This window comes from Lagopus leucura, unplaced genomic scaffold (assembly GCF_019238085.1).
Source record: "Lagopus leucura isolate 7727_CA_CO unplaced genomic scaffold, USGS_WTPT01 Super-Scaffold_100002, whole genome shotgun sequence".
NCBI lineage: Eukaryota > Metazoa > Chordata > Aves > Galliformes > Phasianidae > Lagopus > Lagopus leucura.
In genome coordinates, this window is record NW_024962263.1 from 67,382,176 (window position 1) to 67,400,876 (window position 18,701).

The following is an 18,701-nucleotide window of genomic DNA, read 5'->3' on the forward strand; positions in this document are numbered from 1 at the left end:
TTTTTTTTTTTTTTTTTTTTTTTTTTTAATTAAAAATCCAAACAGGATGGGGTGGAAAGAATTTGGAGGGGGGCTGGAGCTGGAGCCACTGTATTATTAACTATTATTATTAATTTTCAATACAAAAATGAATGAGCTGGAATAGACCCGATTGTCATACTCTGTGGAACCTTGCAAAAAAAGTGAAGAAATGTTGAAAGGTTTAGTTGGAGCAGCTGGCTGATGTCAAAGCTGCCAGGATGCTAATTAACTGCAGGCTGTGTCCCTTATTTCTGTATTTAAAAGGAAAAAGAAAAAGCCTTTGTATTATGGCATTTTTTTCTTTGCTGCTGTAGTCCTACATCCCACCGCAAATCATCTTTCATTTTTCATTCTGTTGACCTGGATATTATTTTATTTCTTTCAGAAACAGGAAAAAAAAATTGAACATCTGTGTCTCCTTCCAATCTGCTGCACATCTGCGCGTTTTGATGCGGGTCTTCAAAGTTCAGTCAGTAACCCACGGACGCCATTCATCTTCTTGTTAAAATGTCTACTGCTGTATCCAATGCTCATGCCCTTGAGGGTTATTTTTTTCTCTCTTTCTCTTTTTTTTCTTTTTTTTTTCTTTTTTTTTTTTTTACATTTCCGTTATTTTTATAAAGAACGTTGTGACTTAATATTAGCATTTTGCTTTCAACAGCAATTAGCAATCTCTTGGTTTGCTGTTTGGTAAAGCATCTGTTAATGAGGTCATCTAGTTTAAAATCCCAGCTACTGGAAAATAACAGGGAGGAGGTCAAATCTATCATTTTGTGTTATATTCTCTGCTCTCTTTTCAGTTTTCTAAAGAAAAGATATCTTTGTTATCCACAATAAGTCATTATGACCCGTTACTGGCCTTCTGTTTTTTCTACCACCTCAAGATACAGTAAGTTCTTTCTTATTGAAGTACTGAAATATGACAGTTCAGTTAAAATCTTTGCGCATCTGAGGATGAGGAATTGGTTTCATTTTGTGGTGTGTTTTTGTTTTCAGAGTTTTGAGTTCAATTTTAGCGAGGAGTTGCCTCTATGGTGGATGGGGTTCCTGGGGTGGTGGACCTAGGAGTGGCTGCTGGTGGGGTGTCGATGGGGCTCCCGGCCCCACTGCTGGGCGTCACTGAGGAGCTCACTGCTGGTGTCTCTCCTTGCTGCTGGGCTTGGAGGGTCTGTCCACAGATGTGGTGGTGCTTCTCCCAGTCCTTGTGCTGGCAAAACGAGCCACAGTATCGTGCTGTGTTGCAACCACTGCAGGTTTCACTAGCTTTCCGGCCACAGTTCCAGCAACTCTAGAAGCAAAAGAGGAGGGGGAGGGATGGTAGAAATTAGTTAGCATCCTAAATTTTCTATTGAAAACAACTGACAATGAGCTGGGAGTCAACCATCTGCCAAGCCAACTGCAAGTTGACCAATGGCCCAAGGTTTGAGCTGCTGTAGGTGAATCAGTAAAATTTAAGATAGCTCCTCTGACATGTATTAAAACAAATAATGGAAAACGCATGAGAAAAGTTCCCCTCTAGAAGCAGAGAGGGAACACCACAAGGAAAGAAAGGGAGTAAAAGATCTAGCACACAGGAAAGAAATGTCAGCCTGTGAAAACCTCACTTTTAATCATGAGTAATGTCACTGGACTCAGCGGTACTTCTGGCAGCGAATAGTTAAGCTGGAGCCTAAATGTTTGGCAGGATGGGGAAGCCACCGCAGAATATGTATGCTACTCACTTTCACACAGTCTATAGCTATGCCAGCTGGATGCTGGAACACGGCCAATCTTTAAGTGATATTCCTCAACTACATTAAAAAAAAAATCCTGATTTCAGAATCAAACAAAGACCTAGATCCAAAACAATATTTTAAGGAAATTAGACTTTTAATCACAGTCAAGTGGCTTCTTTAGCAAATATCCAGGTGATAGTTCCATCCTCCCCTCTCTGACTTCTGTGTTTGGTTTTTCAGGGTTTTCTTGGCATGGGCACATACAGGCATATGGGGGAAGAATAACTGTTCAGTTCTCAATTGCTCTTTGAGATTAAAATCAAATGTACAGGGCATTCTCAATTCGTACTGATTATACATATAGACTAAACCAGGTAATTACAAATACATGTGTTGGGGATGTTTTTTTTTAATTCATAAAATTGTTCCCATCTTTCAAAACACTTTTTTAAAAAAGGTGGAATTACCAACACACAGAAACAGATGTTTCTGGTACTTAAATGTCAGGAATTCAGACTTCTTGTCTGGCATCACCTGGTTTTGATTCAGTATTCATTGTTTCAAGTTCATTTTGCTTAAACTCTGTCCAGTGCTGTAGAGGTAAAACCACACTACCACCTCTGGAAGTGAGTAGCTGTATTAGTCTTGAACACCTTTCCTGAAAAGATCTTTTATCACCGCAATGAAAAATAACTGGATGTAATTTAGAACACTGTACACAAGCACATGCACTCACAGACTTATTGACACATGCACAAAATGACTTGGCAAGGTAGTATTAGCTTTTCAAAGGGATACAAGGTCTCCTTCTACTGACTGGAATGGAAACAAATTGAGGATATACCTGGATTCTCCCTTTTGCTATTTCAATACTTCTCAAAAGTTGCACTGTACTTCCGAAATTTCATTTTGCCAACCTGATGTTTGCACTGTGATCAGTAAACACAGCGTGATTCTGCTCCAATCATGTTTATGTACGAAATCTCCCCATGCAGACTTTTCCAAAAAGGCATTTTTCCTCATATAAAAGAAAGCTGAAAATAACCAGCACCTGTTCAGATGCAGGGGACCCTCCCTTGTGCAGATCTGATTGCAGCACTCAAGTGCATGTTATGTGAACATTAAACTTTTTTCTGCTCAAGTATCTACTTAGTTAATAGAAGCCAGTTTCTGAGGCATCATCCTTTTTCCTCCCTTCTGAGGAAGGCGTATCCACACAGAGAGAACTATTCCTAGACTTGACTAGAACCATCAAACAGTATTTGGGTTTCATACCACAACACCTGTGTTAATATTAGTCAGAAATCAATCATTTAAATTTTAACAGCATAGGCTCAACTTTCTTATTAAAACAGTCATCAGTTAACTTATTAGCCTGTACGGAACATTAAAAGTGATAAATAAGTGCCAGATTTTAATGAAGTGACAAAGCTCTAAGCTGCTTCTTTACATGATTACTTAATGTATCCTACATTGTCTAGTACGTAATTTTGTCCACTGAATATATTATTTATAATTTAATAGGTCATTATGTCTTTAACATAATTGTGGGAATAAAAGCACATAAAATGCAAGAATTTCAAAATAAATTTTATAGCTCACATTTACACACACACACACAAAAATGCATTTAAGAATTATGATGGTGTAAATGAACATAAACAGAGATATGTGCCATAGGGAGCAGGTACAACAGCATCTGGATTTGTCATGCAGAACTCCCAGTACTACCAAATCCTCACCACTGTGACCACTGGGTGTACCATTCTCTGTATAAGCAGCAGAAAATGGCTCTAGAGACAGAACTCAATAACTAAATCTCTGGCAATGACGCTTTCTGTTCGCACTGCTGAAGGAGAGCTTCAGAATTCATGCTCTACCAAATTAAAACCAGGCTCAAGATGCTGGCTACTGTTATGATGTGCTTCATGCACCGCTTCTCACATGTTCCTAAGTTAATCATCCAGACGCTGTGGACAGAGCATGAGCTCACTGTGGGATTGACCATGCTCAAAGCATCTTTCCTTCTGGGAAGCTCAAGAGCTCAGTACAGGGCTAAGCAGGTATTTCTGTATCAGCCAAATGGAAGCTGAACTGTATGGACAATATCTCGGATAACATGGGACAACAATGTCAGGTTGATGACAAGGTGACAACTACCATACAGAAGATATGGATACTATATGAAGATATGACTATGGACTGTATGACATCTTAAGACTCTTTAGCTCCAAGCACTGACAAGCCTGGAGTACCATCTATGCTGGGACGATGCACTTCAAATACAGAAAATGAAATAAGGCAAATAAGATACAAAGAAAGGCTGTGAGAATTATTAGAGACTGAACACAAGCTATGAGGAAAGACCAAATGGACTCCAACAGAGATGACAGCCTGAGAGGTAAAGCAGCATCCAAACATCTCAGAGGCTACTGCAGTGAGACTGGCAATAACCATGAATTAACAGGAAAAATAATGAGATGTAACAGCTGTAGGAAGAACTGGAAAAAGATGTTATAGAAAATCTTTTTAAAGATTGGAATAAATTGCCTAGAGGCAACTGGAGAATCTCCATCGCTAAAACATAGGCAAAGAAGGTATATTGCAGGAATATCACAGCTAGATTTGATCATACATTGGGAAAGAGGGTAGGGGATCTCCCAAAGCCTCTCCTGGTCTATTTTCTGTCTTCAGGGAGACACCTACTATACTGCACTTCCAGCTAGTGCTTTACAGAGTTCCAGATGTAGTTAAAACTATGAGCAGGACTGGACTACAGTTTTATTCTGCATTGATTTTCCTGGGAAAGAGTGAGGTTATACAAAAGGCAAGATTCTCAGACTACATAATTCAATTTAACCTCACTACCTTGAAAATGCATTAATTCAGTGAAATTGGGTAAATTACAACAGATGGGAATCTCACTCAAAATCTATGCCACTGATCATATTTCATCCTCTTCTTTCAACCAGCAAGGAACATCAGTCATAGGTCAAAGCCTTATCTTAGGTCAGACTCTTAATTTTCATCCACTTAAGCTTCCATCTTTAAACAGCAGAATTCAGAAACTTCTGTACGCCATCATGAAAATTCTCAGAACAAAAGGTCTCCATTTCTGTGGTCTCCAATACCAGGACACGCATTTCTCAATAACTTTGTCCATCCCATCACTTTCATTTTTGAAATATTTAATCACAATTGAGTGTTTGTTTTCCTCTGACACCTCCAGCTGAGACTTGGTGTGAGTTGGCTTGAAGAGGGAAAACAAAAAAAAAAAAAAAAAAAGAAATGGATCCTGACACATCAAAGATACTCCGAACTCTGAAAGGCCATAACACAGTATCAAACATTGTTATATCATCTCTGACAAACTTCCACAGTTTACCAGGATAGGAAGCATGGCTGGCTATGAAAAAAATGCATTTTTAACAAGTTTGTAATCATCACTTACTCCATGGCCCCACGCCAAAGAGAAAAAGAAAAAAAAAGATGACCACAACCACAATGGAGAAGATTTTGAAAATTCTGTCAAAGACCCATTAGAAGGAAAAAAATACATTGGTTCTTTGGAAATTCCCACAGTGCTTCTAAATGCAGTTCTCCTCAGAAAGATTCAAGTTGTTAAATGTTTCTCATAAAGTTGCACCTATCAGTGCACATTCAAGGCCAAGCCACTGTTAACTCTGTGATGTATACCTGTGTTCATACAAACTAGCAGAGAGAGCTACATCCTGAATACAGAAGTGCAGAAAGTCACACAGAAGAGACATGCAAGCTGGCTGGCCAGGCTTACTTTAGCAGCCTGGGGCTCTGCCAGAGCTCACATCACAAACTGTCTGATCCTGTGCTGAACACATGGCTCTGGTGCCTCTCTACCACTCACCACTGCAGAGGACAAAGTGCTGCTTTCTAGGAGTTGCCCAGCCAAAAGAAAATTAAACATTAGCTGACATGTACAAACTCAACACCAGCCTAACAAATTGGGTTCGCCTGCATCACAGCATCTGATGCTCAGAGTCAGGTTTGCTGGCACAGTCCTGGTCTCAATGGATTGGTCAGCAGAGATTGAGCCCAGCTGCTTTCAAAATGTCAGGTAAGTGTGATGTTCACATACAACATAAGCTGCTGCAATATAAACAAGCCTTAACACTACACGTCTCGTAAAAGCAGTGTTGGACCAGTTACATACTGCTTTATCTGATCAGATGTCAGCATCTGCTTTCAGTAGAGAACCGAAACATTTGTGCTCCTTCACCATACCCAGCCCCCACCCTGCTAAAAGTGAGGAAGAGCACTGACTGTCAGATCTTTCTGTGGCATTTTATACCAGAGCAGAAAGACAGATGTTTTAATTCCCCCCTCCTACAATCTGGGCAGACAGTCTCTTTGCTAAGCTGCTCACCCTTGCCATTAAAATTGATTTGCACAACAGTAGATTGCAGCCAAAGCAAGTACGGCAGTCATTAAAGAGTAGGCTGCTCACACATGTTTCTGTACTCAGCCAAGTCAACTCCTGATGAATGGGTCATCTTTTGTCAAGCAACTGTAAGGAACTGGTAAAGAAATAATTTGTGGTTCAGGAACAATCATGCTGACAGGTAGGCCTTCTCTTGTCGTTTTGCTTTCTGGCCGCAGCATGCTCTGCTCACTGGTCTTCAACCAATCTCATTGTGATAACAGAAAATAATGACCATGTCCTTGTCGGTCACAAAAGCTTATGCTGAGAAAATCTTGGAAAATCTTGAAAAGTAAATGTGCAGATACTGATGGCAATTAAATCAAATTGAACTCTAACACAAGCAAAGGACAATGATTCAGAAACGAATTATTGGGTCAGAAGTAAAAACTTTACTATGTAACATGGCGATGCTCAGCACATTGCAGAACACTTCTTAAAATTCAAGATGCTCCCCAAAATTACACCTCTTCTTATTGGTCTTCTCACTGCCTTCAGTGACCTTTACTTAGCTCTGGTCTGCTCAACACATCAATGTTCTCTTGCAGTCATGGAGGTCACTTTTTCAGGTTTCACATATATACACACATACTTTTCTACGCGAGATCTCTAAAAGTTCTTGCATGAGGACACTACGTATAACCTTAATATGGCAATCATTAAAAAAATCTAGTCTTAGACCTAGAAATGGCTTCAGGCTGTAGAGAAGACAGCAAGAGAAATCATGCTACAAAGTCCTCAGAGCAAAGCAGCTCCAGGACCTCAGCTAGATCCATGTTGCATTTTACTAAATAACAAATGAAGCTGTAAGGGAGAAATCTTGAGAACAGACAGGGAGTGGCTGTAGCAGATGAAATTTATATCAGAAACATTAGAAATGTGGAGCCAAATTCCCGTCTCCTTCCATAGTTTCCACAGCCAAAAGAACAAATTACACCCGTGGGAGAAATATGCTGTCAGAAGCTGCATGGAGGTTATGTAGCAGCCTATATTGAGCTCTCTTGTTGACTTTGCTGTAATATCCCAGGCAAGGATAAGAAATGAGGAGCAATGCTTTGTCTTCCTCTATGCTCAGTAGCTGCTGCTACAGCACCCTCATATCTGAAACCAGAGATAGCTCTTGAAATACATACTTACAATGTACTGCTGAAAGTGGTAAACAGTATTGTAAGTAGAAAACTTTATAGAGATTTCCAACCTAGACAAATGAGGAGGGATAGTCACAAAGAGATTGAAAGATAATGAACAGCAAAGCAAACGTGAAGTTTTACTCCTCAACCTCATTGAACACAAGGTCTCAACTCCAAAGGAACAATTCTCAAACATTGGCAGAATAACCTCCTGTCCTGAAAGATGAAGGAAAAGGCCAGTCCATTTTTAGATGTGTTATCCAAAAAAAGAGTTAGCCAAAGGTAATAGGTAGTTGTAGGAAGCAGTGTCCTAAGTGGGTGGAGTTTGGCATAACTGGAGGCTGAGAAGGAACAAATAAAAACTGACCAGGCACATCTAGCTATTAGCTGTCAAGTAAGTACCACTGTCACCTGCCTTAAAATTAACCAAACATCTGTAAACATGTACTGAGATCTATTAAAACTTGCATTTGGCATCTCAAAACAACCATACTGATGTGCTGCTCATGACCACAGAGGTGAAAGCTGCAGGACAAAGCCACCAACCTCACTTGAAATTGGTCTTAATTATGTAGATTGGTCTAGGTCCAGAAGGCTTCTATTTTCCCTGAATATAAACAGTTACAGAACATTTGTAACCCTCTGAGCCACGTTTCATTAAAGTGAAATTATAAGAACTATTTGCCCCTTTTTAATTTCTACTTTCAAGAAGTGAGCAACTTCATAAGCAATTCTTGCTTATGTAAAGATGTCTGTTGTCACACAGCTTTCTCCAGAGGTACAACTGATCAGGAGCAAATCACAGCATACAAACTCTCCAGTCTCGGTGTCTACTTGTGGAAGAATGGGCTGTATGTACTGACACATAAGGTCTTCATCTGTCTTGCCTACACTACATCAGTTCACTAAACAGATTTAATTTACAATTTCCTCTTAGGCATTTACCTTTGGAATTTTGGTTTTGATAATAGGAATCTCTTGTATGCATACACATGTAAAATGACAGGTCTTTAATGATGCTAAGTCAGACAAATGCCCCTTCAATGAACACAGAGTAGGAAAAATGTCCTTGAATATCTTAGATACAAAATGCCAATAAATTGAATTTATGTCTCATTTAATCTGCAATGGAACAGTTAGTGCTTTAAAGGGTACATACGCTTCTCCTGGTCCCTTTCTTCCTGACAAACTTTCAGATGCTGAAAATCAATTCCTTTTGTCTCCTCATTATTCATCTGCTACACATTAAGGAGAACTCTGGGCATTCAGTGATCCCACAATGGTCTTTCATCTCCAGAGAAGCCTGGTATGAATTAAAATCTTACGCTCTCACAAATTATGGATGCATACTGCAGCATGCCACTGGCTTATCTGCTCATGACTTCTGCCAGTTTTCTTAGCATGCTGCAGCTACCTCATCTGCATCTTTCAACTTAAGTGACTCTTCTACAGTGCTGTCCATGCAGTCCAGGAAAAGTGCTTTGACATGCCCCCACACAGTGGGTACTGCTATCTATTCTCCTTCCAACTGTAGCTTCACTACAGCCAAGAGTCTAGTACAAGAACAATAAATAGTTAACAAAAGTAACATTCTTTGATTTGATGATTGCATAGAAGTAACATTTTACTGATGTAGTTTCTGTCATGTCTGTTTTTTAAGGGCAGTTTGAACTTAGGAAATTATTTATTGTCATCTGCAATAGACATAAAATTCTGCAACACTGATAAAACACACCCCGGTCTTTTGCTCTCAGCTTCCTGCTATTGGTGCTGATGTTTGTCCACTTCTCAACTCTCTATATCCTGCAGTCAAATTAGCACAATCAAATTAAGGAAACACTTGTAAATCCAAATTCACATGCTGTCCTACAGGAACCATCATCCTTTGCAAATAGCTTCCGTAGCCATTGCCTTCCCCCGACAAGCTTTTAACCACCTTGCTCTACAACCACCTTGCTCTAATCTCTTAAATTAATTAATTAATTAATCTCTTAAATTACTGTTTCTTTACTATTTCAGTGTGAAACATTTTCCACCAAACCATCTTGTTATCTATTCCATATCAGCACTTTGAAGAGCTTTAAAGTAAAGGTAGTGAGAAGCTAAATTAGAGGAGAAAGGTGCGCAATATCTAACACTAAATATCAGTTAAAAGGTGACACTGCAGCCCAAGTCCAGTAGCTATTTTGAGCAGATATTACCAAGAAAATTTGGGGTTCAGCATCTGCCTGTAATACATGTCCAAAGCAAATGAGCAAATAATTCATAGCGGGAACTGAATCCTGGTACCATGTGAATTGTCTGTGCCAGCTGGATTACAGCTAGCTCAAATACACCTAAGGTTTGCAGCCACTTGTCATCCTGATTCCTGCTCCAGGTTACTGTACAGATCCTATTTTCCACTGGCATCACAATGGTTTGCAATTCTTTGAACTCAAAGACATTAAAATACTTGAGAGAATGGAAGACAAAGACATGTTCTCTGCCTTTCTGTAGAGCAGCTGTTAGTAATTTTTCATCAGATGAGGCAAAGCAGGTTCAAGTCCTGACAAAAGCAACCTCCTAGCACGGGGCTGCTAGCTGGTGAAAGCATTTAGAGAGGTGGCCATCCAGAAAAGACCTTACTTACCTCACTTGAATCCTCTTGCTGATTGATAACAGCTAGTGCATCCTCTGCAGCCTGGCGCTTGGCTTCAGCAACGGTGCGCTCCATCTTGGCTCTCTCGGAAGTGATCATGTCATGAGCCTTCCGCTCAGCCTCTGACACTGCCTTCTGCAACTCTGCCATTGCCTGACGTTTTACTTCATTGACAGCTTCCTCTGTAAATGAGGGAAGAAATCCTTGTCAACACAGGATCTTTAGTGCAGGGCTATGCACGACTAAATCAGGAGACGCAACAGCTAGTCTGCTGCATTGTGTCTTCGTGTTTAGCAGGATGAAGGTGAACCTGGTTCCTTGCGACTCTTCAAGACTACCCAGATGCCTTACTTCTTTACCACCAAAGCTCTCACAAGCCTCTAAAACTCATGGTGGTTCTTGATAATTTTATTAACATATCGTAAGGTTCAGACTTTCCAGGTCTCTGGAGCATTATTTCTGTAATCTTCTGGAACATTTTATTCAAAAGAATCATAGAACGGCTTGGGTTGGAAGGTACCTCAAGGATGCAAGTTCCATCCCCTCTACCACAGGCAGGGCTGACCAGCCGATATTGCTTTTGCAGTACACCAGATCTAAGAATATGTTTGGCAAGAATTATTACAAAAGAAATAATAAGACATTTTCAGAATTGTATCACTTAGCTCTGAAAATTACTAGAGGATTAAATCATTAGCATTTTTTCTTTTTTCATTTACAGAATAAGTACATGAAACACCCAAGAGTTTATTACAAAATTTTAAATTCTTTGTTTAATATATTTTTCCCGGACACATACTTTTAAAAGCCAAAATTAAAATTTGTTTAATAACAATCTTTTGATCTACTGATCTCTTCTGTACACTTCTGCAGACCAACATTTGCACTGCAAAGATCATTTCCCGATGCTTGCTGGGCCCTGAGTGCCCTAAAGCCAACACGACTCCAGCACACAATTAACCCTGAGCAGGGACAGACTGCTTCATTACATCCAAAGCTTCATGTTTTTGTAAAATAACTAAGTCATCATGAGCTGTTTCTTCAGTATCTACTAGTGTCATATCTTTTATTCCAGAAAACATGCATTGTCACAAATTAATTATTTGGATTTTGATGAAGGAAGAGTGCAAAGATTTTACTAATGAACAATCTTTTAATTGACGACTAAAACAAGTAATTCCTTTTTTTTTCTAATTAACTGCTCTAATTAACAAGGAAACCGTCCTCCTCCTGAATTAGTTTATCTAATTTTCATCTTTATTCAAAGCAAAATGACAATGATTAATTGAAAATTTAATAAGCAGTAATTATTAACTTGGCAAACCTAGTACCAATTAACACTCTATTAAAACTAATTATGACATGTTTCATTCAAGTGTTTGCACTTAATTGTTTCATCCACTTAAAAACCACCTTAATTAAATGTTATGTTTAATTAAAAACATAGATTTCTAATAAAAATGTTTTACCGTAGATTAAAATTTAAGTACTACAACTGTGTTATGGATTTGAGTTGAGGGCTGTATCACATGTATTTGGGTGCTCACACATGTACATACACCTAACTCTTACAGACAGGCACTAAGTCAGTAGCTGTCCTGAGTTTTGATGCCTATACCTCTCTGAATTTGTTATTTCAAAAAAGCTGCAACACAAAGACTCCAATTTCAACAATAACACAAAGTACAACTGCAAAAGAGACTTATTTTCAATCCACGCACCCGCTAAAGTTGCATTAATTACAATGAAAGAAGCATTCTATTATTTGATGCCTGTATGGCAGTGAGATATGTGTCAGCTGATTTTTTGGGGTGGGGAAAGGGAGATTAAGAGATAAAACTTATGCCTCTATTTTTATGAGGCTGAAAATATGCCCTTATATTACCCTACCATAACTGTTGTTTAGGGGAAAGCCTCAGGAGAGATAAAAATCATATCCTTCAACCACACAGCCAAGGCTTAATTTACTTTGAATATTCAAGGTGAATTAAAATTCTATCTAAGTGGCAATACAGGACAATAATTTTTGCTTACGATCAAAGCTGCAGCTAGACTAATTGTCTATGCAAATCAGGCAATTTATATTTAAATTATGCATTCCTATTCTAGTCCCACAGGCATGCACAGATCAGCAAAGGGAATTGGTAGGACATTTGCAAGGTGCTTGAATATTTATTACCAACTGCAAACATTCACTGATTGTGAGAAAAGAAATATACACAGGCAAAAATACAGATGCAATTTTATTACCATTTTCATAAAAATGAGGCAACTTAAATACAGACGTTTTGCGTCTATGAACTGCAGTTATTAACAAAGCAAATTTCTTTGAGAAAATCTGTATTCTTGCTGGTATTTAGCTTTGTTAGGCATTATGCACTTTCAATATATGATGCAAGCTTAGTCTTACGCTGAGATGTTTGCAGAGCTTAGAAATGCTAGTTTGAACAACTGTTTTAAACTGGAAGCAGAGTACCCCAACATTTTACAAAGACTTCTAATGTTACAGTTTTAATCCTACCTAGCTACGTTTCTTCAGACCAGATATAGAAATAGAACCGTGTATTTTCACTTCTTTTGCAATGCTTTTGAGTGTATGGAGTATTTATGAGGCCATACCCCAAAGGAAAAGGAATTATACTTTATGCTAAAGTACAAACTATGGATTGGTACTTCCATTACTTTTGACAGCAGAATTCGTGCAATGAAATACCTGAAAGTGAAAGCAAAGAGTTACAGCCTTGTGCTTTTTGGTCACATCATCTCAATATAAACAGACAAAATTTCCCATCATCCATTTTCTCACATCTCCTACAGATATCTCATAGGCATAGAACACAGGCTTCATAGCTTCAGATAAGGGCACTAGTGAGACTGACCCTTGACAATAGTCAGAGAGAAGACTAAGAATGAAAGCTTCACAGAATACTGCCACTTTTCCAGAGAAAGGAAGAATGATTAGATTCTAACATCTGAAAACACAAATCAAAAAATTTTAAAATCAAACATCTAAGATGCATTTAAGTGCATCTTTCATTTTCTAGGTTGTGCTAAGCAGTCTTGGTATAATTTCTCTAGGTATTTTCAGAATGCAACTAAAATCTTTCAATGTGAATAACATTAACTTATGAAAGAAGCTCCAGGGAGCAGATAGCTTATGTGGAATAGACGTTACTCAACATGATCAGAGGTCCTAGATGTTGACTCAGGAGAAGCACTCAAGTCATCATTCACTGCTGTAACTGTACATGACTCACCAGTCAATTCCCAGCCACTTCTCTTGTATCATGGGCATACTAGATCTACATCATGACAAAAGGGGAAGTGATGGACAGGACAGGGATGAGGTACTGTGTCAACCATGACATCTGCATCATCTCCTTCTCTGGGTGAGCAGAGTAAAGAAGGCCACTGGGAGTTGGTATCAGAAATACCCTGAAAAATGTTTATTGACTTTGTATGAGAGAGCATGGTCACTCCGTGCCTGTTTGCTAATTCCAGCACTTCCCTGTGGACTGTGACTAGCAGTAGGTCCTTATGTGTGATGGTGGATGGCTGGAAGACAGTCTCCTCATCAGACCAAAAGCAGCTAAAACAGCAACCCACAAAGGTCTGGAAACACCTCAGTATCTGACAAAGAGAAACATTTCCAGAGGGCAAATCATCTAATCTATGATCTGACTGATCCTCTTCACATGCCTGCCTTACTCTTGACTACTAAGGGCACTGAGAACTTGTCTTGAACTCTTCATCTGAATAACTATTATTCAATGACATTAATCAGGACACTGACAATTTTCCACTGATGAAACTGAATTGGATTCACATGGTTTTAATTTACAAGGTGTTAGATACTACATACTTGTTCCAGCATCACAGAAGTACATGCTTCACTTAGTATATTTAATGAATCAGACTCTAAAAGTTTAAATTGAATCTGTTTTTCAATTATTTGCTGGTTTTTGAGGGTTGCTTATAAACTGTTTTTATGCCAAATTCTTTCAATTCAATGGACTCAGCTGTCTACACTTTGGTCTTTATGGTCATTTGAGACACCAAGATATCCACACTGAACTTGCAGCAATGACTCATGAGAGATTTGCAGACTTCTAGACTGGCAGTAGCAGCCATGCCAGGAAACTGCACAGCACCTCAAATGGCAATAGAGTCTCAGCCCACAGACCTGAATTGTGCTTTTACTTCCTTGAACTGATTCTGAACCTCCAACTTCAAGCACAGCCTTTTGAAAATGAATGTCAGTGATTTAGTGAAAGCAGTATACTTTCTGGTATGTTACTGATAGATGTATACACATATACATGTAGATGTATAAATATATAGATGTATATATATATATATATATATCAGGTCAGACTTCTTTTATTCTCCAGTTCACAGACATACTTACTAAAGGGAATCTGACTGAATGCCACAACAGAAATAGGACCAAAGAAACTTTTAAAACTTTGTTTTAAAATAACTGATGATACAAATGTTCACAAGATGACACATCACAGCTCCTTTAAAATGCTATCTCTGGATAAACACAACATGAATGCACATCCAATTTTACATGTCAGGCCAAAAGCTTCCATTAAACTTCTATTGCTAGCTTATGAAGAAATTTCTTCTACGGTTCTGCAACTAGGAGTCAAAAATAACCTGAAACACTAAGTAACATTAAAACTCAGTTATTTCAAGAAAAACCAAATTCCTGAAATTCCAATGAATAATGCTTCTATATGAGGATTCCTGGAACTGCATATTTTTTTCTTATTTTTCAGCTAGAATGTTAACATGAACATGGCAAAACAAACTATGAAAAATATTTGGGCCATAAAACAGCATTAAGTTACAAAGCTACATAATCCTTGGACAAAAGAAGAATTTGTAAATAGTTATTTTTCACAGAAACGGCAATGTTTCCAAAAGAACTAATTAACATACTGACAAATGTTAACTGTTAGTGATGAATCTGCATTATATTAACAACACAACCTCTTGTCTGATGTGACAATATGCCAGCAAAACATTCGTACATGTGTGTCCTGTATCGTGTCTAAAATACACCAAGCAATTAAAGGGTGTTTGATCAGAAAGCATTGGAACTGCTACATATTTGCCATTTAATCATTAACTGCTGCGCAGAAAGTTTCAGTACATGGTTGTAGAGGTGTTCAAAAGATATCTTTGTCACTCTGTATGCGTGTGTAAGCATAAGTGAGAGTACATGCTCAACTACCTAGTTTTCGTTCAACTAACTCCTGGCCCCTCTGAAAACAAAGATGCTCTGATAGTGATGGTGAGAGAGTAAAGGCTTCTCTTTAGTAGCCTAGCAGGATCCTTGCCAGGAGACTCCTTGGCTCAGGCAGAATTTCTGCGTGTTTAAACAAATTCTTCACATCCACATCTGCCCATGTTGCTTTCAACTTCAAGGAAGACATGAATGTCCATGTAACCACTGGGAGCATTTATGGAGACAATCTTGCTTGACTCCTTGAACACCTAGCAGGAGCATGAGCCCAGGCTTCACTTAGGGCTAATTGTCACAAAATCTTACTAAAAGAACAGCCACACTACAGCTCCTTTGGGAATATACTCTGTAGGGAATTCTCACATTAAATAGGTGAGAACCCTAAAATTGGGGGGAGGGGGGAAGAGAGGAAAGTCGCAAAAAAAATTTTTTTAAATTATTGTCATGTTGAAACTTTAGCATATCAAGTTTTAGCCTGAAACCTTTATAATTCTCGAAAATAGGAGTCCATGATGGAAGCAGCAATAGTTCCTTAACTACAGCAGCAGATGCTTCCATTATGAAGATTATTTCATGTTCTGATCGGTTCCAGTTTAAGATTATTAAATACAATTTCTTCTTGTTACTAGTAAGCCCTTTTTTTTTTTTTTTTTATTCCTCACATCAGTGTGTTAACAACTGCACACAGCTGCCAGAATACCAAGCTCTTGTTTTTAAACAGTTCTTACCAGCTTTCTTCCAGATCTCCTCTGGCACGTATCCAGATGCAGGCCTGTGAAGGAATTCCCGATGCGATTCTACAGGAGGAGAGAGGGGGAGGAGGGGGAAAAAGAAAGAGCATGGTAAGCAACACATGGGGATTGAACCAGACTCCAAGAAACACCTTTTCCCATTCCCTGCTGCTCAGGAAAAACTGCATGGAGTCTTTCTTTATGCAGAATAAGCAGGACACTGCGACAGTCACTCAGGAATGCCACACAGACCGGATTGATGTTTAGGGCTCCAGTGTCTCATCTTAAGCCAAGCTGAGACTTGTTGGCTTTATTTTTATCCTGCAGTTTCAAGTCATCCCTGTATGACAGCTTTTAAAGCTGGCTTTGAGAGACTGACTGAGAGGTGACATGCTTCATCCTTTGTAATTACGCTTAGAAAAGAAAGAAGAAAGCGCAAGCAGCCTGTGCTTGGCACTTCTGGCTCTGCACACACAGGCTGGCTGCTGACGGCTAAGATAAAAAGCAAGATGTCAATCCCATCATCAGTGAGTGATCTGCAGAGAAAGGAGGTGTGTTTCTGTATGCTCAGAGCTATGCTTTCCTGTCTCTGACCCGTGTGGGGAACTGCAGCCGCACAAGTTTGAAAAACAGAGCCTTTAACTTTAGGTTAAGCTCCCACATGCATCCACCACGCAGCCTCACGGGAGCACAGAACTCACCCACATATTTCCATCACATTTTGACAGTCCTTGCCCCCCTCCTCTCCTTCTTCCAAGGGTTTAACCTCTGCGCCTGAGCCTAAGAACTCTGAAATCAGCAAGATCCCGTCCACACTGACTTCAAAGCCACAGGATCAGACAAGGCAGAAAAAAAACCCTCACTTTGACCTGAAATTCAGCACACAGATCCACAGCAGATGAAAGCTGCTCTTTTCAAATATGGTTTGAAATATAATTTTTAAAATGATCAACTGTATGTTGAAGTAACGCAGGAGAAATGTTTCTAAAAATATTTATATTTACAATGCATATTATTGCCTGTGTGACAGAACTCAATTGTTGCAATAAGTTTTTTTTTATATCAGAAAGGTTTTGCATCTTTGAAGAGATTTTGCTTGAAATTAAGCATCCTTTATAATGTCTGAGTGTGACAAAAATGCACACATAATTCTTTTTAATTTTTACTGAGTATATTCATTTTAGTATATTAAATTCATTCTAAGATATCTTGTCAGAAATTAGTCCTTTGATGATAATGGTTAACCACTGGGTTTAGCAAATTGGGTTTTTTATCCCTTTATATGGACATGCAGTACTGTTTATATACAGTAGGCTACAGAAACTTGAAAAAACACATTTAGAAGCTGATGTTTGATCCTGCGGCTGGCTACCAGAGATGGGAGTGATGGGGCAGGTTCAGCAGGCAGGCAGCAGGGAATCCCGCTCCCTGCCTGCTGCTCCACAGACACAGTTTCCAGCATAGGAATCTGCAGACTCCAACAGGGCAGACTGCAGTTTCCCATCTGACAGGCAGCTGAGTGGATTTCCCCAGCTCTTCTGTTTATCTCTAAAAATGAATTTTTATGGGCAGAATTTCACACCTCTCAAACACGAAACAATTGGGGGGGGCATAGGGGGGGAGGGAGGGGGGGTGGTACTTAAAGTTGTGTGCAAGAATAGCTAACTATGTACGTTGGTTCAATTGACGTGGTAGAGGACGTCAGCCCCAGTGCTGGAAACGTGCAAATAATTGGTATCAGTTGGCCCATGTGATACTTGAGACTACAAATACAATTGTGTACACTTCTCCTGTTCTTTGGAGGTGTTAAGGCTTATGGGAACAGTGCCAGTTCAGCCAGTGACAGAGTAGGCAGAAGAAAGCTCAGGAAAACTGAAGGCGAAAAAATGAAAACACTCTTATTTGCTTTCCTGCACTAAACACAAGACACGGCCAGAGTCCAAATGTGGCAGAACAAAAGGTTGTTGTGTTTGCATCATGTGCTTTGTGCTGAATTTTCCTTTCTGTGATTTAAGGTACTAACCATCACGGGGGAATCACAGCCTTGATTCAAGCCCTCCACCACCACAGTATTAAAAATCATAGAATCATAGAATCGCTCAGGTTGGGAAAGATCTTAAAGATCATTAAATCCAATCATGACCTAACCATGCTACCCTAACTCTAACAACCCTCCGCTAGATTGTGTCCCTGAGCACCACATCCAAACAGTTTTTAAACACATCCAGGGATGGTGACTCAACCACCTCCATGGGGAGCCTATTGCAGTGCTTAACAACCCTTTCTGTAAAGAAGTTTTTCCCCATATCCAACCTAGACTTACCCTGGCAATGGAGAGATGTGGAGCTGATTTTTCAGTACACGTGACTTTCCAAAAATGGAATCCAATGACATAAATGACCAGATTGCCAGCTAATTGTTAAAATTTCCAAAACATAAACATCAATCAAGCTCTTATTCCAACCACAAATTATTTACATGAGGAATGAGATCCTCTGCAAGAAGAATTAAATCAAGAGCTTGTGAGAGACTTTCCCATTGTTTGGAATGGCACACAAGAAAAGACAAGAAGCACTTATGAAGATAATAAAATACATATTTTCCAAGTAAGACAAATATTATTAACATGACTATTGTTTAGTCAGTGGTGATGAGTCCATGAAACAATTTTCTTCTGGGGGTAAAACTACAGGATGTGACTAGAGGATGTAAGTTTTATATATATATATATATATATATATATATATATATATATA

The 18,701-nt window shown here is 39.0% G+C and overlaps 1 protein-coding gene across 5 annotated transcripts in view; it reads right to left on the reverse strand.

Annotated features, from left to right (window-relative positions):
- Positions 1 to 18,701, reverse strand: part of RUNX1T1 (RUNX1 partner transcriptional co-repressor 1) — a 107,145-nt gene continuing 88,444 nt past the window's right edge. For all 5 annotated transcript variants that reach the window (XM_042868811.1, XM_042868813.1, XM_042868815.1 and 2 more), the window contains 3 exons: positions 15,943 to 16,011; positions 9,952 to 10,142; positions 1 to 1,309 (listed from right to left, as the gene is read on the reverse strand). In XM_042868811.1, the coding sequence (XP_042724745.1) occupies positions 1,034 to 1,309; positions 9,952 to 10,142; positions 15,943 to 16,011 (536 nt within the window). In that variant the 3' untranslated portion in view covers positions 1 to 1,033. The remainder of the gene's footprint in view (positions 1,310 to 9,951; positions 10,143 to 15,942; positions 16,012 to 18,701) is intronic.